Source organism: Carassius auratus, chromosome 40 (assembly GCF_003368295.1).
Source record: "Carassius auratus strain Wakin chromosome 40, ASM336829v1, whole genome shotgun sequence".
Taxonomy (NCBI): domain Eukaryota; kingdom Metazoa; phylum Chordata; class Actinopteri; order Cypriniformes; family Cyprinidae; genus Carassius; species Carassius auratus.
Window position 1 is genome coordinate 14,078,917 of NC_039282.1, and position 26,577 is coordinate 14,105,493.

General features: G+C 35.8%; 1 protein-coding gene across 1 annotated transcript in view; it reads right to left on the bottom strand.

The window, feature by feature from the left end:
- Positions 1 to 89: 89 nt before the first annotated feature.
- The window catches only part of LOC113058655 (neurobeachin-like), a 220,543-nt gene continuing 194,055 nt past the window's right edge, over positions 90 to 26,577 (bottom strand). The window contains exons 46-56 of the mRNA XM_026226760.1: positions 24,930 to 25,082; positions 21,061 to 21,231; positions 12,145 to 12,234; positions 10,036 to 10,228; positions 9,100 to 9,171; positions 8,533 to 8,688; positions 8,054 to 8,224; positions 3,164 to 3,265; positions 2,898 to 3,094; positions 1,818 to 1,969; positions 90 to 1,722 (exon numbers count right to left, since the gene is read on the bottom strand). Coding sequence (XP_026082545.1) covers positions 1,632 to 1,722; positions 1,818 to 1,969; positions 2,898 to 3,094; positions 3,164 to 3,265; positions 8,054 to 8,224; positions 8,533 to 8,688; positions 9,100 to 9,171; positions 10,036 to 10,228; positions 12,145 to 12,234; positions 21,061 to 21,231; positions 24,930 to 25,082 — 1,548 coding nt within the window. The 3' untranslated portion in view covers positions 90 to 1,631. The remainder of the gene's footprint in view (positions 1,723 to 1,817; positions 1,970 to 2,897; positions 3,095 to 3,163; positions 3,266 to 8,053; positions 8,225 to 8,532; positions 8,689 to 9,099; positions 9,172 to 10,035; positions 10,229 to 12,144; positions 12,235 to 21,060; positions 21,232 to 24,929; positions 25,083 to 26,577) is intronic.

Here is a 26,577-nt window from a genome sequence, read left to right on the forward strand (position 1 = left end):
CCAAAAAAACTTTAAAGTATTGCTGTTCTCAAATGCACATGTAGTGTGTTTTATGCCTTGATGCAAGGGAACAGTACTCAATCCAGTGCATTTGTTTTGCTTTGTTTTTTATTAGAAATAAAAAGTAGGCAAATACATTTCTCTCATCACAACGATTCACTAGGACATACTGAACATTTTAAACTAAACCGTTACCAACTTAAGCATATCTGCTGAATTAGCAGGCATCTTCACTTGCAACGTCAGAGAACCTGATGGGAACTATTCTCATCGAATAAATCATTTGAAATCTGAGGCATTTTAAAATATGACCGTAAGGTTTTACAAATAATCTATGCTCAGTATATCAAATCTAAATCTATTCTTGTAAATAAAATGTTAATTATGGCACCATATTTAATGTATGTATTGGCAAAAAAATAATAAAATAAATGTTTTGCTTCTTACAGCAGAATATTTCACATATTTGCACAAAAACAAATATATCATTTTTTGATTCGTAAACTCTTGAGTTATAGATTTGATTTACATTATGTAAGAGAATCAAAGTCGCACATACATCATACATAATGTATTGCTTACAGCAGTGATTTTACAATGCTATTCTCTTTTTACAAGTGCAATTCTGAAAGGTGCCAGTAGACAATATAAGACAGTAAAGGAATATAACAAATCATATGTATCGCACACCCGTCATCTTAATATTTTGACCATGTGAAAACCAAACTTTTTTTTTGATATGTACAAAGCTTGGTGTATGCAAATATGAAAATATTCCAAACAAAAAACAGTTATTGGTGCAAATACCAGTCTAAAAACCTCACCGTTGTCTTTTCACACGTGTAAAGCCATGTATGAAGAATTACATTATTTGCCCAGAAGAAATTAAATCCATCCATAACAGACAAAACATTCACCCTAACATGTGAAGGTTGAGTGAACAAACATTAGAGGACGTCACGTTAAACAAAAGAGCTTTTCTTTTTTTTCTCTCTCTCTTTGTAATTATATCAAAAAAGTATTTGATCGTGTCAAATGCATAAACAGGACGAACAGAATTCGATTGCAAAATAGTTCAGAAAGCAACCTCGCAGACAAGTTTAGAAGATACTGCATCAGAGGGAGGACTTTTACTTATTATTGTTCAGTTAGCTTTTCTTTCTCAAGGGCCTGAAGAAAAAAAGAAAGAACAAAAACTAGGGAAAGTGAAATTTGCTGCAAGCCAGTAGGAAATAAACCTCACAAAAAAAAAATGTATTGTTTCTTTACGCAAAGTGTCACGATTACAGTTAATATGAGGGAACAACAAGTAAAAAGGCTTTTTTTTGACAAGACTATTGTTGGCTCAGATGATTAGATAAAATCACTTGTGATGAAAAACTGGCCCCCATCTGTGCTCTCTCTATTCATTTTGAAATTGTCATCTGTCATCAGCTCCTGTGGATTTTTTGAGACCCGTATAAGCAGCTCAGGAAGCTGGATCTTATTGTAGGTTACCACACTGCTGTGATTTCTCCAACTAGCATCGTGTCATTTCCTGATCCATATTCCATATCTTTAGTTGCTACATCACCTTCATAATGGCATGCTAGCGTTCGAGGCTGCAGCTGGCCATCATTGGCTGATCGCTCTCAGTACCTGTTCTGATGCTCAAAGTGCCAGCGATTAAAATCAATGTTGAAAGCCACGATGCTGCCAGATGCCATGCCTGTGATCAGAGTCCTGGAAACATTGAAAACAGAGTCAGGTTTAAAGCAGTTTGTACAGTTTGTCTCTGTGCGGTGTAAGTATAACGTTTCTGAAGTATAAAGTTTGACCTCTGATCATGTGACAGGTCCATGGCTCGGATGCCAGCGTCACAGCCAGGGTAGACATACAGCTGCTTGAAGTCACAGGCCTGCCAGACCTCCACCACCCCGCTATCTCCTCCAGTCACTAGATTTTGCCCATCACTGCTCAGGAGGATGGCCTGACAAAAGAGACGGAAATACAGCTCAGGGAATTCACTGTTTTCTCAACTTTAGGACCTAGAAGCTACCGTATTTTTCGGACTATAAGTCGCACCTGAGTATAAGTCGCATCAGTCCAAAAATACGTCATGATGAGGAAAAAAATATATAAGTCACACTTGACTAAAATTAATTTCGAACCAAGAGAAAACATTACCATCTCCAGCCGAGAGAGGGCGCTCTATGTCTTCAGTGTAGACTACAGGAGCACTGAGCAGCATAGAGCGCCCTCTGGCGGCTGGAGACGGTAATGTTTTCTCTTGGTTCAGGTCTCTTAGTTCATTTCTCTTTGTTCATGTCAAATTAATTTTGATAAATAAGTCGCACCTGACTATAGGTCGTAGTACCAGCCAAACTATGAAAAAAAGTGTGACTTATAGTCCGGAAAATACAGTACGCACAATTGATTTTTATTTTCTATTAATTTAATTTTCTTTAAAAGAAAGTAATACAGTATTTATGAAATATTACTATTGTTATTACGCAATGTATTCAATAAAATTATAAATTTATTAAAAAATATATTTTTTTTATATTACAAAATATATTATGACATTTATATGTGCTTTCCCGGCTATTTAAATACTATGCTATTTTTATTATTATTATTATTATTATTATTATTATAGAGATATATTCATTTATTAGATAACAAAAATTACCTATGTCAAACTACAAGACTACTATTTTTTACCAAATAAAATAAAGTATAAAAAATTTTTGAAAAGTGAAACATTTACAAGAATTCACTTTACGAATTCATCTTTTTACTCAAAAGTTTTGCAGTTGCAGCCATAGGGCATTTTTAGAAAACTGAGGCATTGCAATAGAAATCTAATCTAACAGAGCAATATGTGTGTGTGACCAAGCAAAGAGCTGAGAACATACACGCGTGGAGTCGTTGATCTCCATCTGGGCCAGAAGTTTGCCATTGATGCTGAAGTTGCAGAACTGACCCCTGTCATAGTAGATGATGCAGTGACCTTCACTGGACACTGAGATCAGGCGGGGAAGCACACAACTGTCAGGGCCCTCCAGCGCCCTCAGAAGATCCCCAGTGATGGTGTGGACCAGGCATGGCCCTTCTGACAAACAGATATGTGTGGAATCACTGCCTCTTCACTTCATAACCCACAATGCTCCCTCTCACTTACCTTTTGCTCCACTTATCACAATTCCCAGCTCAGCACACACTGACACACACACCACCTCATAGTCATGACCGGTCAGAACCGCGCGAGGAGCTGGGTAATCACCTGCAAATGAGCACAGGAAGCACAAACACACATTACCCAGCAGGAAACAGAAATATAACAACATCAGCAAACTGTGGCATAACAGTATGACCTAAGATCACAGGCTTAAAAAGTCCATTTAAAAGTACAAATAAACATCCAATGTCAGGATTTTAAAAGATAAGAATGAAAAAAAAAAAACCAACAAAAAAAAACTATTAAAATAATAAGTTAAAAAGTTAAACACACAGACAGACACACAAACATAAAAAAAGAAAAGAAAAGGATCCACAGAAAAATGCATGCAATCTCACTAGTGGTGTTAAAAAAACAAAATTACAACAACAACAACAATAATAATAATGATAACAAAAATATAAATAATTAATTAAGTAAATTAAAAACTTTCAAAATAGAAGCATTGACTTTTAGGATTTTGAAATATATGACTAAAATTGTAATAATAATAATAACAAAAAAATAAACCAGATTATCAGATTATATTATATTAACAGAAATAAAATAAACACAACCTAGAAAGAAAAATATATAGCATTATAAATAAATACATAGAAGCAAAATAGAAGATTATCATTAGAATTATATAATAATAATAATAATAATAATAATAATAATAATAAATAATTAATATAATAAATTAAAAACTTTCAAAATAGAAGCATTGACTTGCAGGATTTTTACTTTTAAAATTGTAATTACTTTCATAACAGAAACAGAAGCAGTCACATTAGTTGTGTTAGACTTAGGATTTTAAAATACAATATAATAACAATAACAACAACAATAATAAAACAATAACAAAAGTAAATGATAATAAATGTAAAATATAAATGGGAGAAATATAAACACTCTCACTAATGGTCTTTGACTTTTGGATCCTGCTGTCCATAAATCATTATTTATTAAACTGCCAGCCTATAAAGCAGTTGTTCTGTTTTAGCCGATTCTTGCAGTGCTCATGAAGGAAATGCAGTAAGAATACTACACAAACACAATACAACCGATGTGAGGAGACCACAATAAAGCAGGTCAGGAGAACAGCCCTCAAGAACATCTGCTTCAGGAGGCGTCCCCTCCAAATTATCACCGACAGCGGCCCAACAGCCTCTGAACCCCATACACTGTCACATGATGGATGAGAGGGAGGGAAGAGGTGATATGAGGTCATTGAAAGACACCTGTGGTACCTCAGCACCAGCTGGAAGTATCAGTGAACTGCCGTGAAAGGGCTCGTTTTGGAAACAGAAGAAAACTCGTTTAAAATCTGTCTCTTGAAAACACAAGATGTGATGTGAACAGTGTGGAATACATCCCCATCTCTATCACGTCTATACTTTGCTTATTGTAAGGTCTACTGCTGCAATTTCCAAAGCAGTTCATTTGAGAAATAACAGGTAGAATCATAAAACTTGCTCGGCCTCCTGGGTCTCTACCATCACGCTTGAAGATCCTTGCATACTGTGTTTGTCCACACTGCAGTAAGTTAGAGAAGCAATTCAAGCGTAATGAAAACGGGGCTTGATTTGTGCATTGAGGAAGCAAAGCAGTGATTATAAGCCGGGGGGATCAACATTATGTTTCCAGATGGATCAAACATTGTGTGCGTGCATTTCATTGGTTTAGAGGATTAGTTCTGTCATCATTACTCCAGTCTTCAATCATTTATATCATCAATATGCTGATTTGCTGCTCAAGAAACATTTATTTTTTATCCAGTTGAACTGGTTAATATTTTGGTGCAAACCATTATACCTTTTTTCTATGATTTTTGGATGAATAGAAAAAGAAAAGCATTTACTGTATATAAAATGTAAATATTCTGCAACATTATACATGTTTTTTTTTTTCCCGGTACTGTCACTTTTGACCAATTTAATGCAACCTTGCTGAATTAAAAAGAAACTTTTTATTGACCCTAAACCTTTGAACATAGTGAATGTCCAGTGATCTGTTAAATGTTGACATCAGATCAGTGAGTCAGTGAATGTCAGAAAATGTCAATATATTCAGTTAATAAAGCTCAAATTTCAATCTGTTCTGCACAAAAAGTAATAATATAACTTCCTGTGATGTCTGGGCTACTTTTATGGTGCTTTCATGTTCTTTATGAAGCCTGAAAATCCTGATTCAAGAGCAACCAATATTGAAAGAAAATCCTACAGTTCTGGCATGACCTATATGACTTTAAATTACACTGAATAATTTTAAATAACTTAAAAAAAAGAAAACATTAAGTTGTTCTCTGACGATAAATTCCTGACTTTAACGGGCCACATTGTATATTTTGATCTGTACTGCATCAAACATAATGTGTTTTTCATGTACAGGCAGAGGGATTTATAAAACAAAGCTAATAATATAGTACAGGGAGAAGGTTCATCCCATTAATTGAGGTCTTTTCCATTTGTAACACTAAGTTCATTAACATCCATATAATGAAGATACATGCCATTACTTTGCATGTAGAGCACTATTTACTAAAGCCAGTGATCAATAGAATGACCGCTACAAATCCAGATGTTTTTTTAAAGTTGGCGAGCAATCAAAGGTTATTCAGGCCTTGATCAATATGGGCCCCGTGTTCACGGAGTTTTCCACAGGGGCCCGTCTGACAGCGCTAAGCCCAGCTGTCAGTGATCAGGGTGGGGACGTGTGTCAGAACTGGATCCCTTGGGAGGTCCCAGATCACCTTCATCACAATAGATTTAATCATTCCGCACCCGGGCCCTTCTAAACCCTCGCGCTAAACCCCAGCGGTACAGCGACACAATTAAGAGGTGTAAATTGGAGAACGGCTGCTGGAGTCGTGAAGCACCGGGGCCTTGATTGAGCCGGACGGGATTTTAATCACTGCACATTTAAGACACACTCTGGCTTTCTCGTGCAACTGTGAAATCAATTTCTACACCATGTCGGAGTGCCTCAGGGGCCGGTACTGGGACATCTGCTGAATATTCATAGATGTTCCTGTCCTGACACTCTCCACTGAGAGACAGATGAAAAAGTGCAGTGTGGGGAAGCTTGATGAAGCACAGCTGAACTTATCATTGACAAAAACACACAAATGGGGGTTTGTTTTTCTTTACTGCTATACCGATATCATTTAACAACCTCAGAGATTTTTGGATATGAGTCTGGAATATATAATGAGGGCAAATAAAATACTTTTGCATTAAATGAATGCATTGCCCATTAGATCACATACTGACACCAGAATTAGGTTTATGGAGTATGTATATGTGTTCTGGGAAAGTGTTGCCTCAGGTCAAAGTATCTTTCCTTCAAAACAGTTATATACTGCATGCTTATAAAAATACAGTATAAAAAGAAATAAGTTTCTATGTTGAAATAAATATGAATAAATATATATCAACCAGCATTTTAAAGATGATTTAAAACAGCACAAAACTGTTAAGAAATACAATACAAATAGAGAAAATGTATATATATATATCAGTATTTTTAAATTTAGTGTCCAAGTTGAAGGTGTATTCTGAAATACACCACCAGAGCGCAGTGTTCATTTCTTAGAGAACAAGGCTCAACATTTTCATCCACATTTACATTTTGGACATTGACAATACTTTTTTAAATTAAAAATTATTATTATTATAAATCTGTTCCAAGAAATAATTACACATAAATAGTGTTCATTAGTATTACTCAAAAATGACTGTAAATAAGTGCAGCTGAAACTATTGCATTATTACACCATGACATAATGACACCAGACTGGTACTAGATAGGTGTACCATGAGCTTGATAAAGTTAACAACGTTAGGTTTATTCCTGGTTGTATATAAATATGACATATAAATAGTTCTTTGTTCATAATTCCCTCTAGTTTCTAGCATACAGACCATTAGTCTGCTTTGTGAGGGCACACAGTGAGCAGTTGTGTGTGAATATCATGGGAGTTATGTTTCCTGTGCTTTGAAAACAGGAGCGGAGCTGCACCTCGCTAATTGGAGGCAGTCGAGCTGAAATCCTTAATTAACTGTCTGAGCATCATTGAAGTTAATTAGAGAACACGCTCACCTAAAACCACAGCTCATGACGAGGACAATACATCTAATACACATCAACGGTACAAACGCACACATATCTTTGCAAAATGCACACAAGAGCAAGCTCAGACGTGCAGACTTGTTTTCTCATTAACATGTTTGCAGCTCATGTTACTGGTTTCTGTAGCAAGGGATCCTGGAACAATTAGGAGCTGTAATGCATTCATTTGTTATGCAATAATAGCTTTTGCTAGAACAGTAGTTTATATAAAAATGAAAAAATAATATTATGTTGCCTAGTGTTTGAGCTTCTATAATCTCCTCCATTATTAATGTTAATGTCTATTCTTGCATGGTTGTATAATGTAGCATGCTTAATATTGAGTTAATTGTGCTTAAAAGAATAGTTCACCCAGTAATAAAATGTCTCATATTTTAGCCAGAAGCAATGATTTGAAGTTCAAATATTCTTATGTTGGATTTCTTTATTACAAATAAGCAGCTTTTTGCATCACAAGATGTTATTGCTGGATTGAATGTCATGTTGTGTATTATTATGATGTTTTATTAGCTGTTCGGACTCTTATTCTGACGGCACCCATTCATTGCAGAGGATCGATTGTTGAACAATTGATGCAAAGTTACATTTCTCAAAATCTGTTCCGATGAAGAAACAAATTCATGTACTGTACGTCTTGGATGGCCTGAGGCTGAGTCAATTTTCAGTAAATGTTCATTTTTGGATGAACTACAGTGCTCACAGTTTAGTGTTTCTACTCACTGTTGTTAGGGTTGTCTCCTATGATATGGTGTCGCCCACTCCAGTACCAGAGCAAAAGAGTGGCATCTCTGGATCCCGACACAATGTAGCAGTCCCCACCGATGTAAGACTCTGAGCGTGCCAGACACGTGACCACGTCCCAGTGACCGAACACTATCTGAGTGAGCTTGCCTGCACACAAACATACATTCCTTTTGTCCATCAAACTCACTAAATACAAATATGTTGGTCAGACCAATAACATTAATAGCTTGGTCACTCATTTAACTTACTTTTTTTTTACAAACTACAAGAGTCTTCTGAAGTCAAATGATGTTTCAAGAGAGTTCTAGAGTGAAATTGATTTGTAAGGAAATTATTTTGTTCAATCAGTTGACAAGTCATATGGACTACTTTTAGGATACTTTGATTCAAGGTGAGTAAATAATGACAAAGTGTAACATGAATAAATCCCTTAATGTCCAACGAGTGTCTCTTACCCGTGTCTGAAGAGTAAACACGGAAACTCTTGTCCCAGAAACCACACACCAGGATGTAGCGGTTATCAGCCGTCACCACAAAACACTGAGTGTTGATCTGAATGCTCTGGTCAACCAGGTCAGTGATTTGTCGTTTGTTTGTGCCTGAGTTGTTAGCTGAAACAGACATGTTTACAGAGTTTTAAATCATTCGACTTGAAAAAAAAAAAAAAGACTAATATATTACAATATTCAAACTATAGTTCCAAAGTTTTTTCCCCCTTATAAATATGCACGTTTAGTATTCACCTTCTTTACTAAAGCATGGAATTTTTGTATCACAAATATTATATATATGACACTATCCACATCTGCTCTTGAACGTATAAATGAATAGTCCCACCACAAACCCATGCTATCAGTGGAAACAATGTTGCTGTGTCGATTAAACGAGAGCAATATTTTCAAAGCACCACAGAGCCACAGTATTACACTTTCAATAGAAACCTGCTGTGCAAACAGATTCCTTAAATTAGTTATGAATGGAATAGAATAAAGTATTTTAACATAAAAAAACCTCAAACCCACCAATAAGTGAGTCCATCTCAATGGGGAGGTGATGGGCCTGCTCTAGTGAATATCCTGGAGCTCCCCGAAGACCTACACACACAGATGAAAAATAAATAATTATTTGTTTTCTAGTAAAAACATCTGAACATACATTAACTTTAGAAGCAAAATTACTAATGATCTTGTTTTCTCAAAATAAATAAATAAATACAATCATCAAAATTAATTCACTGACATTTTTCACCCTTATTTTACGCATAAAGCTGCTTAATTTTGATACATTTAGCAGGAAACATCACTTGAGTCATTTTGCTTCTCATGGAAATGCATCTTGATTAGATATTTGTACTGGAAAACAATACAAATACTGCGAAATAAAATTCTCATTCTTAGAAATAAAAGTCTTCAAATAGACTCCGGCCCCTGCTGCCAGTCAAGTCCACTTACTGCCCCCATCCCATATGACATGGGGTCTTTATAGAGACCCACCAGTCAGATCTCCATGGTGCTTATTGATTTCTTTCCCTCTCCTGTGTCAGGCAGGCCAGAGCTATAGCGCCCCGGAGGCAGGTCTACAGAGCAAAGACTCATTATTCTGTGGGAGCGACACACACACATGGCCGGAGAGAGCTGGTCCTGCAGCTGCAGCCATTAGTAGTGTGTGAGAGTGAAGTTGCCACTTCTGCTCCTGACATCACTATGTGTTGCTGTGACAGCTGGGGAGGTGTGAGGCGAAAGGAAAGGCTGTGATAGGCTAATTTAGCTTAGGCCACTGATCCCGACTTCTGACCCGCAGGTGAGAGGTGTTCAGAGGAAAGCCTAGTTTTGTAATGTTGTTCACACATGGCCAAGTGTGGCTGTTTTTTGTTGGAGTGTGCATGTTTGTGTTTGCAGGTGAACTCAAGCTATTAGCTGGTTAAATAGTATGAAGTATACACAGAGATTCCCACTCACCCACGGTGTTATGCCAGCGGTTGACAGCGAAGAGCCGGCTGCAGGTGATGGTGACCACGGCGGGGAGGGTCAGGTGCGGCAGCGTGTTGGCGGCCACGTGAGTGACGGGAGAGTTGGAGGGAAACTTCAGAACCATGATGACATCCTGCTGCATCTGATCTTTAAACATGAGCGGACTCTGCGGAAGGAAACACTGTTGAACAGAGAAAGCAATGGAAGAGAAAGATGGAAAAGGGGGAGGGAAGGGAGAGATAGATAAGGAGAGGTTGTTAGTGAAGAGAAAAGTGGTACAAAAAATTCAGTTGAAAAGAAAAAGTTAAAGTTAAAGTAAAAGAGAGTCAGGGAGAAGATTGAGGCCTTTACAGGAAAAGTTATGCAATTTGATCTTAATTTTTTTCACAAAGCATGTTTGTCTGGCTAGCTACACTATCTATCTACAGTATCTATACATAAATACACACACACACACACACACACTGCAGTTCAAAAGTCTGTAAGATTTATTTTCTTTTTTTAACTCTATTTGGCTCCCAAAGGCTGTATTTATTTGATGACAAAAGCAGTCAAAAAATAAATATTGTGAAATATTATTTTAAATCTTATTATTTTTTAATGACTTTTCTATTTGGATATTTTTTTAAATGTAATTTATTCCTGTAATATAAAAGCTGAATTCTCAGCATCATTATTTGAGTCTTTAGTGTCACATGATCCTTCAGAAATCATTCTAATATATGATTTGCTGCTCAATAAACATTATTATTATTATTATTATTATTGTATTTATTTTATTATTTTTGTGTGTGTGTGTAAAAAGTGGTGCATTTTAGGATTCTTTAATAGATAAGAGAGCTCAAATGAAAAGTATTTATTTCAAATATTATATTTTTGTAGTAAAAGCTGTCAGTTTTAATCAATTTAATGCAACTTTTCCCAAACTTACTGAGCCCAAAAATAGACTAAAATATATTAAAAAAAAGTATAGTCTAAATAAAAACACTTCAAATAGACATCAAAAGTGATTGCACATCTGCTATTATTTAAAAAACCCGTGTTTTACACTTATTTGAGGAACATGATAGTCAAAACATTTCATTATCGACATCTCCCGCAGCCATAAACTCAATTGACAAAGAGACATATAGCAGTAGGCTGCACACAATTACTTAGAAATATAAGCAAGCACTTATTATGAAACTTGCATTGACAGCATTACAACATTCACTTTGTAAACTCCAGTGTGATTGTTATGACAAATGCTTGATTGAGATGGGAGTGATTAGTTTTGAGGTGTGAAGACTTGTAAGGCCAGTAGAGAGCACTGTTCCCCCGACACAATTATCTGAGGAGAGAGTACTCTTCCTGATGGAGTTGTGAGATCCTGTAAGTATGGCAGGTCTGTGTGTCATGTATTTGTGTTAGAGCATGTGTGTGGCTCTGTGAAGGCTGTTGTACACAGAACCAGTGACTGTCTGGAAGTACCAGAGCTTGACTTTTCAGCATGTGGGTTCAAGTGAGGAGCAAACTACGGTTGCGAAGAGGAAATCAATGGAAGTCAATGGAAATGTATACGGAACTCTCCATAGACATTTATACTGTACAAACTGTATTTTCTATCGCCCTACACAGAAAACTTGGTGCATTTTAAGATTTTCAAGGGGACACAGGAAGTGTCCTCATAAACCACCCTCACATTGTAAAACAAATGTCATTATTGACAACTGTGTCCTCATAAACCACCCAAATCGGTGCACACACAAACACACATTGCATTGCATGGACTGAGTAGATTTTTCCTAGGGAAAAAAAAGTATTCATAATGAATAAATGCAGTTAAATGGATTGATCTGAAATGTAGTTACAATAACAGGATTACTATTTTAATGCTCATCACACTGCAGATTGAGCTAAACTACAACATGGCTGCTGCAAAAGTTTTGGACATATGGACGTGAGACTGTTGTTCTGGGTTTTGGGGAGCGATCCAAAGGTCAGGCATCACTGCCCTTGTTCAAAATAATAACTTCCCTACTGCCAGGCAGAAAAAAAAAACACAACAAATACACACAGAGTGATTTTATTACACACCAATACGCACTGTTTTCTTACCAGGTGCATGGCGGAGCTACGGGGAGGATGTGGCTCGATAAGCAACTGAGATGGCGTCTGTCCAACACTTTGGATCTGAGCCTCAGTGGCCTGCAGCAAAAGAGAGAGAAAGATACAGAGGAAAGAGAGGAAGAGATAGACAGAGGGAGGAGAGAGAGAGAGAGAGAGCGGGCTGTCAGTATCGATATGCATCAAAGTGATGGGTCAATGCGTCACTTGACAATGCAAGCAAACGCCCCTCCAGCCCAGCCTCGCCATGGAGGGGTGGTTGTGGTGGTGGTGGGGGGGGTAGTAGGTTAGTGACTATGAGTGGGTGAGTGAGTTCTAAAACCCACCCCAAACTACCCCCACCCTGCCCCCTTCAAAGCCTGCAGAGTCATCCAAGTGTTAGTATGGAAGAGACAAGCCTTTCCTTATTAACATGCTTCACTTAACTGCCCCCCACCACCACCCACACCATCAAGCAGACGTTAACCTGGACTGACGCACAGCCAGGACTGCGGCAGAAACCTCCTTCTCAGATGTTATTGTGCCCGAGACAAAGGGCAGAAAGAGCCCGCACACGCACGCACGCACACACGCACACACACACACACACACACACACACACACACACAAACAAACTCAATTCACAATAGGAATAGGACTGTTAATAAGAGTAGTAATATTAATGGTACATTATAGATCACAATCAAGTCACAAGAAAGATAATACCATAATGGGAAAGATTACAACCTTTTTTGATTTTAAAGCACACATATAAATCATAATGTAATTCATATTTAGGCTTACAGCAGATTGTTTATTCAAGGCAACTTACAAATGAAGAGCATCAGAAGAAACTTAGAAGAAGCAAATCTCTTAGTGCCGCAAGTTTCAAGAGTAATCTTATGTTGTACAGAAGCTAGGGTAGAAGTTTATATATATATATATATATATATATATATATATATATATATATATAATCATATACTATACAAGTTATACACACTCATATACTTTAGACATAAATAAAGTTAAATAGTACACTAATTCTTAGTCACTGACAAATCTTATTAAAATACAAATATTCTTGATGATAAAAAAATAGAACTTGACATTTAAATTCCTCAGATTTCTCTAATAACTTATAACATGAAACTGTTACATTTATAATTGGGTTACTGGCATGAAAACATGATTTTTCAGTTTTGTTCACTTTACCTGAACAATTCATGTTGAATTAATGCCATTTTGGCTATTTTTCATTTCAACATGATTGTGTCATGTTAAACTGACTTAAAACTATCACTCATTTGTTTAACAAAGTTTTCATTTTGAAAGAACATGTTTCAATCAAGTAGCTCAAAATATGTTTTACATGTCCCATCATGCTTGGCACAGGTGTGGATATGGGGAGAGAAAATGTTGAAATAAAGTGTTATTTTATGCAGTTTTTAGTAAAATGTGATAATAAGGAGACTTTTTCATGTCTAATGCTCTATTATGTGGGCATTTTAAAAGACTTTATATTGGTGTATTTTGTGCGAGTTACCATTGTGGTGAAGTGTGGAGCTTGTGGTTGGGTTGAGGACCTGGTTAAAAGAAAGTCAATACTTAATTAAAAAAAAAAAAAGCATTTTTAATGAGAGTGCTAGTGCATGATGTAAACATAGTAACATCCTTAAACTGCGAACAACTAACATCATGTGTAAAGAAAAGTTATATCTTACTTGCTAATGTTTTTATAACACTTTGGCTAAACTTGCATGGACAGTGGTTCTTCATGATGTAAAATATTATCTTTACTCAGATATTTCATGTAGGATGAACTAAAGCAAACTGAGTAAACTCAACTAAAAGTAGACATGTCCTTATAACTTGATTTATTCATATCCAAATAACATGATACAAACATGTGGAACCACTGTCCATGAAAGAATCATGTTCAGCCAAAGAGTCATTTTTTGAGTGTAGAAAAGTTTGTTGTCAATCAGAGTTTTTTAGTTAAAGACACACACTAATTCCTGCATACAGGATGTGGTTTATGGGGACTCTCCATTTTTTATTACCCTACACCTAAACCTTCCCCTCACTGAAAACTACTGGCAATTTTTCTTTCTTTCATAAAACACCATTTAGTATGTTTTTACGCCTCTTGGTTTATGGGGAAACAGGAAGCACACCTGTTTTCAACATTAATAATAATAAGAAATTACCAAATCAGCATATTAGAAATATTTCTGGCGTATATGACACTGAAGACTGAAGTAATGATGCTGAAAATACAGCTTTGCATCACAGAAATAAATGACTTTTTAACATATATTTAAATAGAAAACATTTCAACTTGTAAAAATAGTTCACAATATTACTGTATTTTGATCAAATAAATGCAGTTTTGGTAAGTATAAGACACTTCTTCTAAAAACTCTTAGCAACACAAAACTTTTTAACAGTAGTGTACTTTGGGAATTTGAAGTGCTGCATCATAACATGATTTAATCCATCTTAAACCAAGGTTTTTGCCTATTCACTATGTTTAAAGTGCTCTTGACCTAATGTTACAATTACAAATTAAGATTTAGGTTTCTTTTTGCCTGTTGTGTGATACATGTATGAGCCATGAACTCAAAAATCCTTGATGAAAGGACTGAAACCATTTTCATCCTTCACTCCACAAACATCCCTCACGTTATGTAACGCTGACAGATGCATGTCACCATATGTTGGTTATTGATAGGCCGTATGTTTGCATTTGTTTGTGGATGTGTGTGGAGCCCAGGAGATGTGGAGAGTTTACGTGTGTGCCACTGTGCACGGTAGCATTGACAGACACCTACAAGCGCCCCTCGACTGTTCTGAGGCTCTGATCCCATCAATCTTCCCTTCCCACAGTCTAACAGAACAGCTCTCCTTCAGCGCTCTGAAGCCTGGACTCTTGTGTCAGATCAAACATCTGCTTCATCCATGTCACTACACCGTCCAGATATGCATGTTAAACTTGTCACATGACCTACACAGAAATTATTTTGTTGCCTACTAAGTAGGTGTCATGTTTTCCAGTAAAAATATCTAAACATGCTTTAATCAAGATACAATTATGAATGCAAAAATACTTAAGATATTAGATGTCTTATTAAAATTATCAAAATTAAGTGAGTTTATGGTAAAAACAAGAAAAAATATCTGCCATGGAGTAAGAAAAGTACCATAGTAATATATATATATATATAAGATATATATATATATATATATATATATAAATAATATTTATTCCATGCATTTATTCCATGCATCTATATATATATAATTGGTTAGATTGATTAGAATTGGAACCATTCTGGACTCAAAAGACTTCTAATCTTCAACAGGTCTTTTCTTTTTCTTTCTTTTTTCCCCAGAGATTTACTAATCATACTAAATCAAAAATTCACTTTGTCAATTATTGTACATTATTCTAAATTAGTTCAAAATAATATCCTATTTCACTTACAGAATTAAAATGGTGTGCAAATTATGTTTCACGTTGACTTCTTAGCACTTTGGAAGCAGCCAAATTGCAGAATTAAAATCAATTGTGCAACTGAAATAAGAGGAAAGGATGAGATTATTTCTCGCTAAAGTACTTAAAATAAGATCAGATCATCAAGCTGAAATGAAATCATCTTAGCCTGACCCTGCAGGCAAAATTCGACACAAGCAGAGCGCTCACAACTCAGCGCCATCACATTTGGTAACAATTAAATGTCAGTCTGTGATGCTTTACGATGCTGTCTGTCAAATAATAATGCGCTCACATTATAGTTATTTTAGGTTCGACTCAGGAACAGGGGTCACAATGTCTGCTCAAATAATGTAATCTGATCTGAAGATCTGAGAGAAACAGGCAGCCATGTGGAAAGTATCACTATATTTCTGCCTTCCAACAGGGAAGAAAAAATGAGAGAAAAATTCCTTCTAAAAGTCCAGAAATATGAAAATAAATGGTCCATATCAAAAACTATATGTACACATATACCTTCCAACAGTGAAGAAAAAAATTTGAGAAAAATTCCTTTTAAAAGTCAAGAAATATGAAAATAATATAGTTTTTGTTATTTTATTTTGTTATACTCTTATATTTACATGCGATACACTACCGTTTGGGCTCAGTTCGATTTATTAAGATTTTGGAAGGAGGTCTCTTATGATCTTCAAGGCTGCATTTATTTAATCAAAGATACAGTTAAAGCAGTAATATTGTGAAATATTATTTCAATTTAAAATATCTGTTTTCTATATCAATATATTTTGAAATGCAATTTATTCCTGTAATGGTGAATCGGAATTTTCAGCACCATTACTCCAGTCTTCAGTACCACATGATCCTTCAGAAATCATTCTAGTATGTTGATATGGTGCTCAAAAATAATTTCTTATTGCTATAAATGTTGAAACTAGTTGTGGAAACCATGATATATTTGATGCAACTGAGATATTGAAGTACTGTTAAAATTAATGGAAGTATAATTTTGTTTAATCTTACTGGCCCTTACTAACATTAAGATCAGCACTTCATCATCCTGAATGTAATGTCCAGAAAAAAAACTCTTGCATTTTTAGCAACTGTACCTTGTTATACATCCAATTCAGACAGATGATGTCTAGAGTTAAACCATCTCAGTGTTGTCAACAGACCCACAGTGTCAACTGGTTGCTCATCTGAGCTCTGGAGAAAAACACACTTTTATCACAAACAGAAATCTGTAACTCTTAACTGGCAGTTCATTACTCTAATCCACTTTAAGCCCCTGCTCTTTACGGCTGATAAGAAACACCTCTTGCATGAGCTGTACGCTGATCGTTTCCACCAGAGCTCTAAGCCATCATGTTGAGATGGACATTAAACATCCATCATAACCTGTGGCATGTCAATCACATCTTTAGGTCAGGATGTAGATGTCAAAGCTCTGATGTTCATCTCAGGCTCTTGGAGAACCAAGAAGACTTTATGGGTGTGAGTTTAGTGATGGGATGTAGAAAAAAAAATATTAATAAAAGCATATCTAAATCTAAAAGGTAGACCTTTTATATGTTAATATAGGCCTGTGTGGAATAGAGTGCCTTAAGACACGTTGACACCAAGGCTGATGAGGCTAAAATGTCATTTCACAAGATTTCACCACAAAACTATTCACACCATATTTGACACACGGACTTGAAGTCATTCTCTTAAAAAAGTTCAGAAATCTGAATTAATATTTTGGCATCCAATTACAAAATAAAAGTCAATGTAGACTGTTATAAGAATAATAAAAAATAATAATAATTATATTCAAATAAATATCAACACAACAACTGCAATAAAGTGCTAAAATATAATAAATAATGCAATTACAACAACAACAACATCAATATAGACTCCAAAAACTAAAATAATAAATATCAAAGTAGACTCCAAAAAGGACTAAAATATAATAATAATAACATCAGTTTAATAATTCAGACTTGGAAAAAGTGGAGTGTAAATCTGTTACTTTAAACACAGGATACTCTTATATTTTCTTACACTGACATGCTCTACTCATTTGTGAATGCATAATTAAAATGCTCACAAGCTTTGCTCTCAGACTGTGTATTATGGTTGCATGCAATAAAAATGTGTATCAAAAATTGCTGGCATGTTCTTCATCCGTAAATGCTGTTTTTCCTGTGACATAACCCTGGCAATAACCCTAGTCTTGTGACTCCATCATCAACTGTTGCCATTTTGATTGGACTCTGGAACGAGTTATGACCCTTAACTCCAGCGTGTGACATTTTAAGGCCGTAATTGCAGTGCTTAATGTCAGAGCTGTGGATGCACCTGTCAGTGGAGAATGAATCAATAGCCTGAAGGTGACGGTCACATTTCTGAGCGAGATACCATGAGCTGTCTGTCCTCCCTCTCCGGTTGAGACAGAGAGACCCTAGAAACGGAAGGGAATTTAGCTTACTCGAGGTCAGTATATGTCATCTGTGAGGTTATTACGGTAATGTTTTGAGCTCAAGGGGCATTGGTTAACAAGGTGGACAAATAGAGCAAAAACTCACGAGTCGCTTCATGCATTTAACAAGACAAGTTGAGGTCAGCTCTCCTCAACATCTGTGTCTGAATGCCAGTTGCCATAAAAAGTGATATAGACTTTATTAATATATTAAATGGAACATAAAGGCTTCTCAAACTCCAGAACTGACAAATAAAAGCCGGTTTTCTGATTCTTTCTAGCTCACAAACCTTGCTGTCAGCTACCATTGCTCTCAGAGTGCTGGACTGCTTGTGAAGAACTCAGCTACATGAAAGAATCATAATTGCTATTGTCTGGAATGTAGAACCGAATGATGAAAGCAAAGCTTTCTCCATATTGTTTGATAATTAGCCCCCCTGTTCCGTGAGTGATTTGCATAGTGGTCACTTGACAAATAAAGGCAGTCCTGGAAGTGACAGTATATAAATGACTTGTTTTGCAGACAGCAGATGGTGGGTATCACAGGGAGCGGGAGAGATAGAGGGAATATGAGTGAGAAAAGGAGGAGGAAGGGGGGGAGGGAGGAATGGGGTACATACAGCCACAAACACACTGCCTACCAGCTGCTGCTGTTGAATTGGAGTCATATCCACAAACACAATTAAGTCATTTTGAAAACTTCCTCCAGTCAATAAAGAGTATTGTGTGGAAAATCAATAACACTGATTTACATCGGAATTGCTTGATGAATAAAATTTAAGTAGGTAACCAGAATTTAAATAAATAATGCTATTTTATGTCAAATATTGTTGTTAAATTAGTCTACTGAATCCTTAAAACTAAACTTAAACATTGTTTTAAGTAATTGAAATAAATCTATAATAAAATATAAATATTATAAGAAAAACGTAAACTTGTTGCGTTGGCAGCTTACTAAAACAAGGTTACATTAAAGTTCTAAAATTAATAAAACTACAACCAAAATAAAAATATTTGAAATAATAATAATAATACAAATGACAACAGCACATAACAATTATAAAAATTTAAAATTAAATCTGCAAAAAATTGCTGATTCAAAATATTTATATATTATAATTGCATACAAAAAAGGTGTAGAAACTATTTTTACCCAGAAATTGCCAGTAAATTTCACAAACAGTTGGGAGTAACATTAAATGAAACATGGCATTTTGAAATAGAAAATCTGAAAAAGTATTTTCTTGTAAAATCTACTCCAATAATATCTGTTTTACTGTGCACAAGTAATACTAAAATAATGCTTGTTTGTGCCCCATTTATAATATTGAGATTAATGATATTTCATGTAGTTTATTGTGGGTATGAGTATGAGTACAGTTTCTCTACATCAGTGGTTGCCAACCCATTGATCGCGATCTTTATCATTGTCCCAATAGGTCCCAAAAATAACAGTAAAATAAAGTACAAAAATGCTCCATTCTTTGTACTGTATTTTTTGTACTTATTTTTCTGCTATTTTTGGGAGCTACTGGGACAGTGATAAAGAAAAATACATTACACAGGATGTTAAAAGAGGTAAGAGATGCTGAAGACGAGTGTAAACAGGAGAAAATACCATAGCAAGCAGAGAACAAGCTCACTGTTCATGATGCTCAAAATATATTAATGTATCACTGAAAGGAACTGTCTTGAGAAAAGGTTTGATTGCAATAAAGGAATAATGGTAACCAAGAAAACGCTATATTGCGGCTGGTTCATAAGTGCCACCTGCTGACAGAGAGTGAACTTGCATCTCATCCAGACCTGCTGTTTTTGTTTCATGCAAATATTTTAGGCAGCCAAAAAAAAGGCCCATATATATATGTGTGATTCTGAATCAGTCATGACCTGTGCATCACTAATTAAAATGTTAAATAAAAGGCCTCAAACTGGAAGTGCATACTGAGATGCCTTTTCCTATCGATTCTTCAATATGTAGATCTTGTCTTTCATAAAGGCAGAGGTCAGGGATCCTGGGCTTTAAATTGTTGGGGACCACTGCTCTATGTGATCAGATTTGCTATTTTTTTCACAGTGTATGATAAAACAAACTGAATAATAATAATAATAATCAAAAGATTTATATTGTAAAGTCTAAGGGGAGCTTTTGACAGGAAGCAACCAGCTAGAAACCACAGAGAACACCCTAGCAACCACATAGCAACAAACTGGCAATCATCCAGAACGTTGTGGCATGTGGCTGTGAATATGCTTGGGCAAAAACCATTTACATTATACATTTACATTGAAATTTTCATTGCAAAACTGTCTGATGCCTTTATTGGCACAAACATTATCAAATGTACCTTTAAGAAAAGTATTTATTTGTACCTAAAGTTTTACGGTTACTACTTTTCAGAGCAGAAGATCCAAAGCACATGAGTAATCAGTTTGAGCTTCTCTCTCCCAGAGGACATATTTGCATGGCAAGATCTGAATGACACACACTGACAGTCAGATGTTCAACTGAAACTGGGTTCATTCGTGCTTGAAAGGCGGTTAACCAACGCTGATATTGCAAATCTTACGCCATAGTTTTTAAACCTGTTGCACCTTAAAAAAAAGAAGTTAACTGCAAACATTTCAATTTTAAAAACACCCCACACTATTTAGCTATATAATGTTAGCATACTCTAGATCAGGGGTGTCAAACTCAATTCCTGTAGGGCCGGAGCCCTGCAGAGTTTTGTCTCAACCCTGCTCCAACACACATATCATGTGGTTTCCAAATAAGCCTGAAGGACTTGATCAGTTGGAACAGGTGTATTTAAGTAGGGTTCAATCTAAGGCTCCGCCCCTCCATGAATTGAGTTTGTCCAGGAATTGAGGAATTGACACAGTCCAATTACAAAAACGAAAAAGATGTTAGCCACCAATTCTGAAAGTCTGTTGCTGTTGTAATAGCAATGCCGCAATGGCGACCTACCTCGCGCAACGAGGGATCACTGGCGAGGTTGTCAAGGTTGACGGAGCCCTCGTAGGTCAGGTAGTGAAAGACATTGAGGGCGCGTGCCGCCTCGGGCCCACGTTGCTTGTAGCCAAAAATAAGGTCAATCCACTGGTGCAGCTGACACGACACAAACTCGCTTTCTAGGGCCTGTCAAAGAGAGCAGGGCAATTAGAGGTGAAAGGTACAGATATACAACATGGACACAGGCATACAGATGCGAACACATATGCACAGATATACATACACTCGGGCCGATGCTTCCCGATTTAGAAGAATGCAATAGCTTGAGATAGTCATAAGAGACCGAAATGTAAATAAATAACTTTTTTTTAACATTTTTCATTCAATAAAATATGATAGACACACCCCTTGACACTGAAACTTAACTAATCCAACAATATACAGCACAGAGACCCTAAAAGTATTTGGACACTGATTGTTGTTAGATAAAAAAAAATATACAATAACAATAAAGTACTGATCAAAAGTTCTGTATTTTTCCTAATGTTTCTGAAAAGTGTTTCTTATGCTCACCAAGGCTGCATTTATTTGATAAAAAAAATAAAGTAAAAACAGTAATACTGTGAAGTATTATTAGAATTTAAATGAATGTTTTTTGTTATTAACAATGTTTAAAATTATTTTACTGAATAATATTTTCATGGAAAAAGTAACAATTATTTTTCAGGATTCTTTGATGAAGAGAAAGAACAGCATTTGTTTGAAAAATATGTCGTTTGTTACATAAACATCCAATTTAAAGTGTCCTTGCTGAATAAAGTTATTCATTTCTTAATGAATAAAAAATATGTGTATATTATATTCATTTTGTTGTGTTTTTTGTCATTTTTAGTATTTAATTTTTTTATATGTCCAAATGTGTTCTACATTTTTTATAGTTATTTAATAGTTAATAGTAATAAGTTTATATTTTATAGTTAATAGTTATGTTTATTTTTTATATAGAAAGTTTATACTATTTGCTATATATTTTTGTATATTATTTATATATTATGCATTCATTTTATTTCAAGTAATGAAATATTATCTTTTTCTTATGATTTTAGTTTAGTTTTAGTTGACTATTGTTTATATATATATATATATATATATATATATATATATATATATACTGTATCACACACACACACAAACACACCACAGTGTTTTATTCCTCTATAGTTTCTTGAAAACAATTATATTCCATTACAGGCCTGGATACTGCTGTTAATCCTTAAAGATGCACAGAAGTGCTGTATTATGCATATCAAAAACTGTCATACTGAGATAACAAAGGGGTGGGGGTAAGAAAGGGGTAAAAACGAATGAACAAATAACACAGAATGGCACACAAATAAACATTTTTTTCCCTCTCACACACTAACACAACCAGGGCACTGCTGTTGGAATTTACACACTCAATCTCACATCAGAAATAAAAGCTATTACCAACAGAGCGAGCCGGGGAGCGCAGGGGCTGAGTTCCCCACAGGGCATGTCATTACAATCGAAAGTGACACATGCAAAGATGGGAACACTAAGTGAAAGAAAGAGAGGAAGAAATGGCATGAGGGGGATAGATCACAAAGACAAGGAGAGAAAGAGGGGATTAAATGAGACAGAGAGAAAGAGCAGCAGAGAGAGAGAAAAATAAAGGACAAGATCTAAAGACAAAATCGAGCCGTAGCCTGTTTAAAAATTGATTTGCATTATTTGTATTAATGTACTAGTCATTGCAACAAACCAATTACTACTAGCTATTGCTACTACTAGTCAAAAAAATAACCACAAAATGAAATTAATATTTACTGAAACTGGATATTTGTTGTGCTATTTCTGCATGTTCAGTATATGAATTAAAGAGACCCAAATATCACATTTCTTTCTGCTGTGGATCACAAAGGAAGATATTTTACTGTCCTGCAAATATGGCAAGGGAAATATTCAAACATGGTTTGTCAATATGTCAACACATGATTGACGTCAGTGAAATCAAATGAGATCAACCTAGTAAGATTTGAGAGCTACAACAATAACACAGTAAAGTTTTCAGCAAATACTGACTTAAATTTCAATCTGTTCCTCATAAAAATATATCCTATGACTTCAGAAGACTTGATATATAGCACACCGGATGCACGGGCCAATATTATGATACTTTAATGCTGCTTTTCTCATCCCAATGTGAGAAGATTTACTAATATGCAAAGAAATTATTCATTTATTTGTCTTGTGAATTATTTTCGTGAACTGTTTACATGAAAAAGCTAGCTAAAATGAATCAGGATTCTTATTCAGAACCAGTGAAATGTTTGATGAACGACAGAATGAATGATTCTTCGGTTCTTTTTAGTGAATTTTTTTATTGAAATTGATAAGAGGAATATAATTATGGAAAAATGCACCAGGACTTTTTCTAATAAACTTATTTTTCTGTTCCATAAAATAATGTCAAATGGGTTTAAGCTTATTATGTCTTATTTACACCAGCTTTTGTAAAAAAAAATATGAAGACGCTGTATTTTGGGTGACAAAAAAACTGAGTTTTACCAGAAAGAGGAAACCAAAGTGTGAGACCTGAATGCATTTTGCCCCATTCAAGGCTCATGTAAAATAGTTTGATATGTCTGAGCTGTTTTGACATTCTCAAGCCCTTTCTTAAGAAGATCTTGCTTTAACAGACAGCTACTTGTGTGATCTTTGGATATGTGCATGTGCGTCCCAATAACTGAATGTGTTAAACCAAAAAAAAAAAAAAGAAAGAAAAAGAGGCCTGGAGGAAAGGTCACCTCCACAAGACACACACACCCCAGCACTGTCACTGCATCTGAAAAGGTCAAGTGTGTTTCCTGTAGTGCGCGCGCACACACACACACACACACTTTTTCCTCAGGCAGCATAGGCCACAACACATCTTCAATAGTTTGAAAAGGCAGAAGTTTTGATACACAATCATTAAATTCACAAATACGCAAATTACACATCTTGCAGCATATACAATTCCCATTTGTCCCAGCGGTTCTCTCATTTTTATGAGTATATGTGTAATATAGGGCCATTATAAGAGGCAGAACACAATTTCAAGCCCACCACAGTCTACAGGGATTGGTATATACACACACACACACACATCCTGCCTGCTACGAGCCAAATCATGATTGATGAAGCCAGTATTAGGGTAACATTATAAGGGACAGCAGGCGGGCCTGTCCTCAGTGACATCATTCAGGTCAGCGCTAGATTACATTAGTATCGAGCAGTGCACTACATTACGACCTTCACTGTGGAAAAGCAGCAAGCAGAGAGGCCTGCAGAGGACCAGGATGCTGTTTCATTTGAACGAATGAGTGTGATCTCAAGGGAACAGACAGAAGGAAATGGATTACAGATTAAATACTGGACTAAGAATTTAAGATTGCAGATTTGGTTCAGTTGATGTGATATAGTCAGCAGAGCAACATGACATTAGTAGGCCTACATGAAACTGCACTTCACCCACATTTATTGAATCAATACATAATGCATAAGTTTATTTGCATGAAGCTCTTATTGTATATATTCAAAAATGTATCACAAAAATATAAAGCAGTTCAACTGTTTTTAACCATAAGGTTAATTGGTACAAGAATCCCAATCTGAATCGTTTCCCAATATTCCCAAAGCTTAACGGAAGAGAGAGTAGTGGACAACTATTGTCTTGGGTTCTGAGACGAGAGAGGCTCACTAAGGTCTACTATGGTGTCTACAAAGTGTCCTTGTGAGTGACAGAATCCTGTATGTGCGATTCTGTTCAGGTCTAGACATTATCCATATGATGTTGTGGTTAGGTAGCGAGTTTGACTTACCATCCTGTTGATCCTCACAAAGTCCTCTGGTTTCTTTGCCCAGGCTGGTAGTTCTACATCACAAACAGGGACACCGTCATCCCTGTCACCCAGACAGTAGCCATTACTGTTCACAAACATCTCAGGCAGGTAGTAGAACTCAGGGATCAACTCCTATGAGGTGCCGAGGAAGAGGACAGGAGGGAGAGAACAAGCAAGAGAAGCTCAAATCAAATCCAAACATTTCCAAAACCGATTCAGCAATATTGTATAGGGATATAAGGGACAGGGGAGTTAAAATGCACATGCAAAAATACCAATGCTTTCAACACTGCATGTTTTGTAGTTCAATTAATCAAAATGTTGGCAATGTTTCAGGCGGCCATGGAAAGCGACCTCAGGAGACCAGTGAAGGACCATCGGAGTACATTTAAAAACACTCATAGAGTGTGGGAATGTGGTAAACGCACGGAGATGGGGGAGGGTGAGAATACAAAGGAAACACGAGAGATGACAGAAAACTTTATTAAAGTTTGCAGTGAGCTGATGGATGGATCTGCTGTATTTGTTGAAGTATGTGAAGCAGGTTTGGTTTTGTTCTGCCCAGAGGCTAAATTAGGATTTTAGTTGAGTAACCATGATTTGAAATGACAGAGGGAAGCATAATGCTTAAATGTGATGAACTTCAAATAAATACAAATAAATTAAAAAATGATTACACTCATTAAATGGTGGCAAATATGCTTTGATACAAAAACCAAAACTGGACTGGAACGCCTAACAATTTCTTGTCGCAATATCATTATGGATTATTACGGCCCATTTTAAACCCCAAGTTTTGCTTTTAGAAGTTTAAATACACAAATACCATAAAAGCTTTTATCATTCTACTGATCTGAAAGCATTATCCATTTTTTGCTTAATTTTTGACACACTTCCCTGACCCTGAAAGTCTCTGAAAGCTAATCATCCCCAATCCTGCTCTGTTCTCACTGCCCTATCAGTGCAAATTACCCATAATTCCTTGTAAGAGGACATGCCTCTGTACATTGGTGCATGTGCACACAAGGAATGTGACCTCCTCCCTGTTTAGTGTCACTCAAAAGCTCTTGCCTTTGAAGAACCTTTAAAACCATTTAGAATCATTTAAGACCTCATTCTGCCTGCACACATCTGAAGCTGGCAGGTTGAACGTTTTCTCCCCAATGCTGATTCAAGTGGCTTTTATACAGCGTCTGTTGAAATGAGCTGTTTAACTAAGTCTCCTTGGTGCTTATAAGAGTTCTTTAAAGCATCATAAAACAGAGGACTTTCACATGCTGGGTCACAAGTAACAGTATGCCTACAATAAAACACAGCGTGTTTTTACTGTAAGGTCAGTATTTAAAAACTCTCTTTAATGACCACTAAGCCCCAATATTTCAACCATCCTTTAGAATGCCAATTAATCCCAAATATTATTAATATTTATAATCATGTTTTAGAGCAGTAATAATGTAAATGTATCTAAATTCTAATATTAGATACATTTTGCTGTTCTAAAATGTTATAATTATAAACAAAAATGTTGATTTACAAAACACAAGACATCCATAAGGGCCAGAAGATATTTAAATATACATAACAAATACAATTTATAGAAAAAAAAAATCAATACCTGCATCTTATT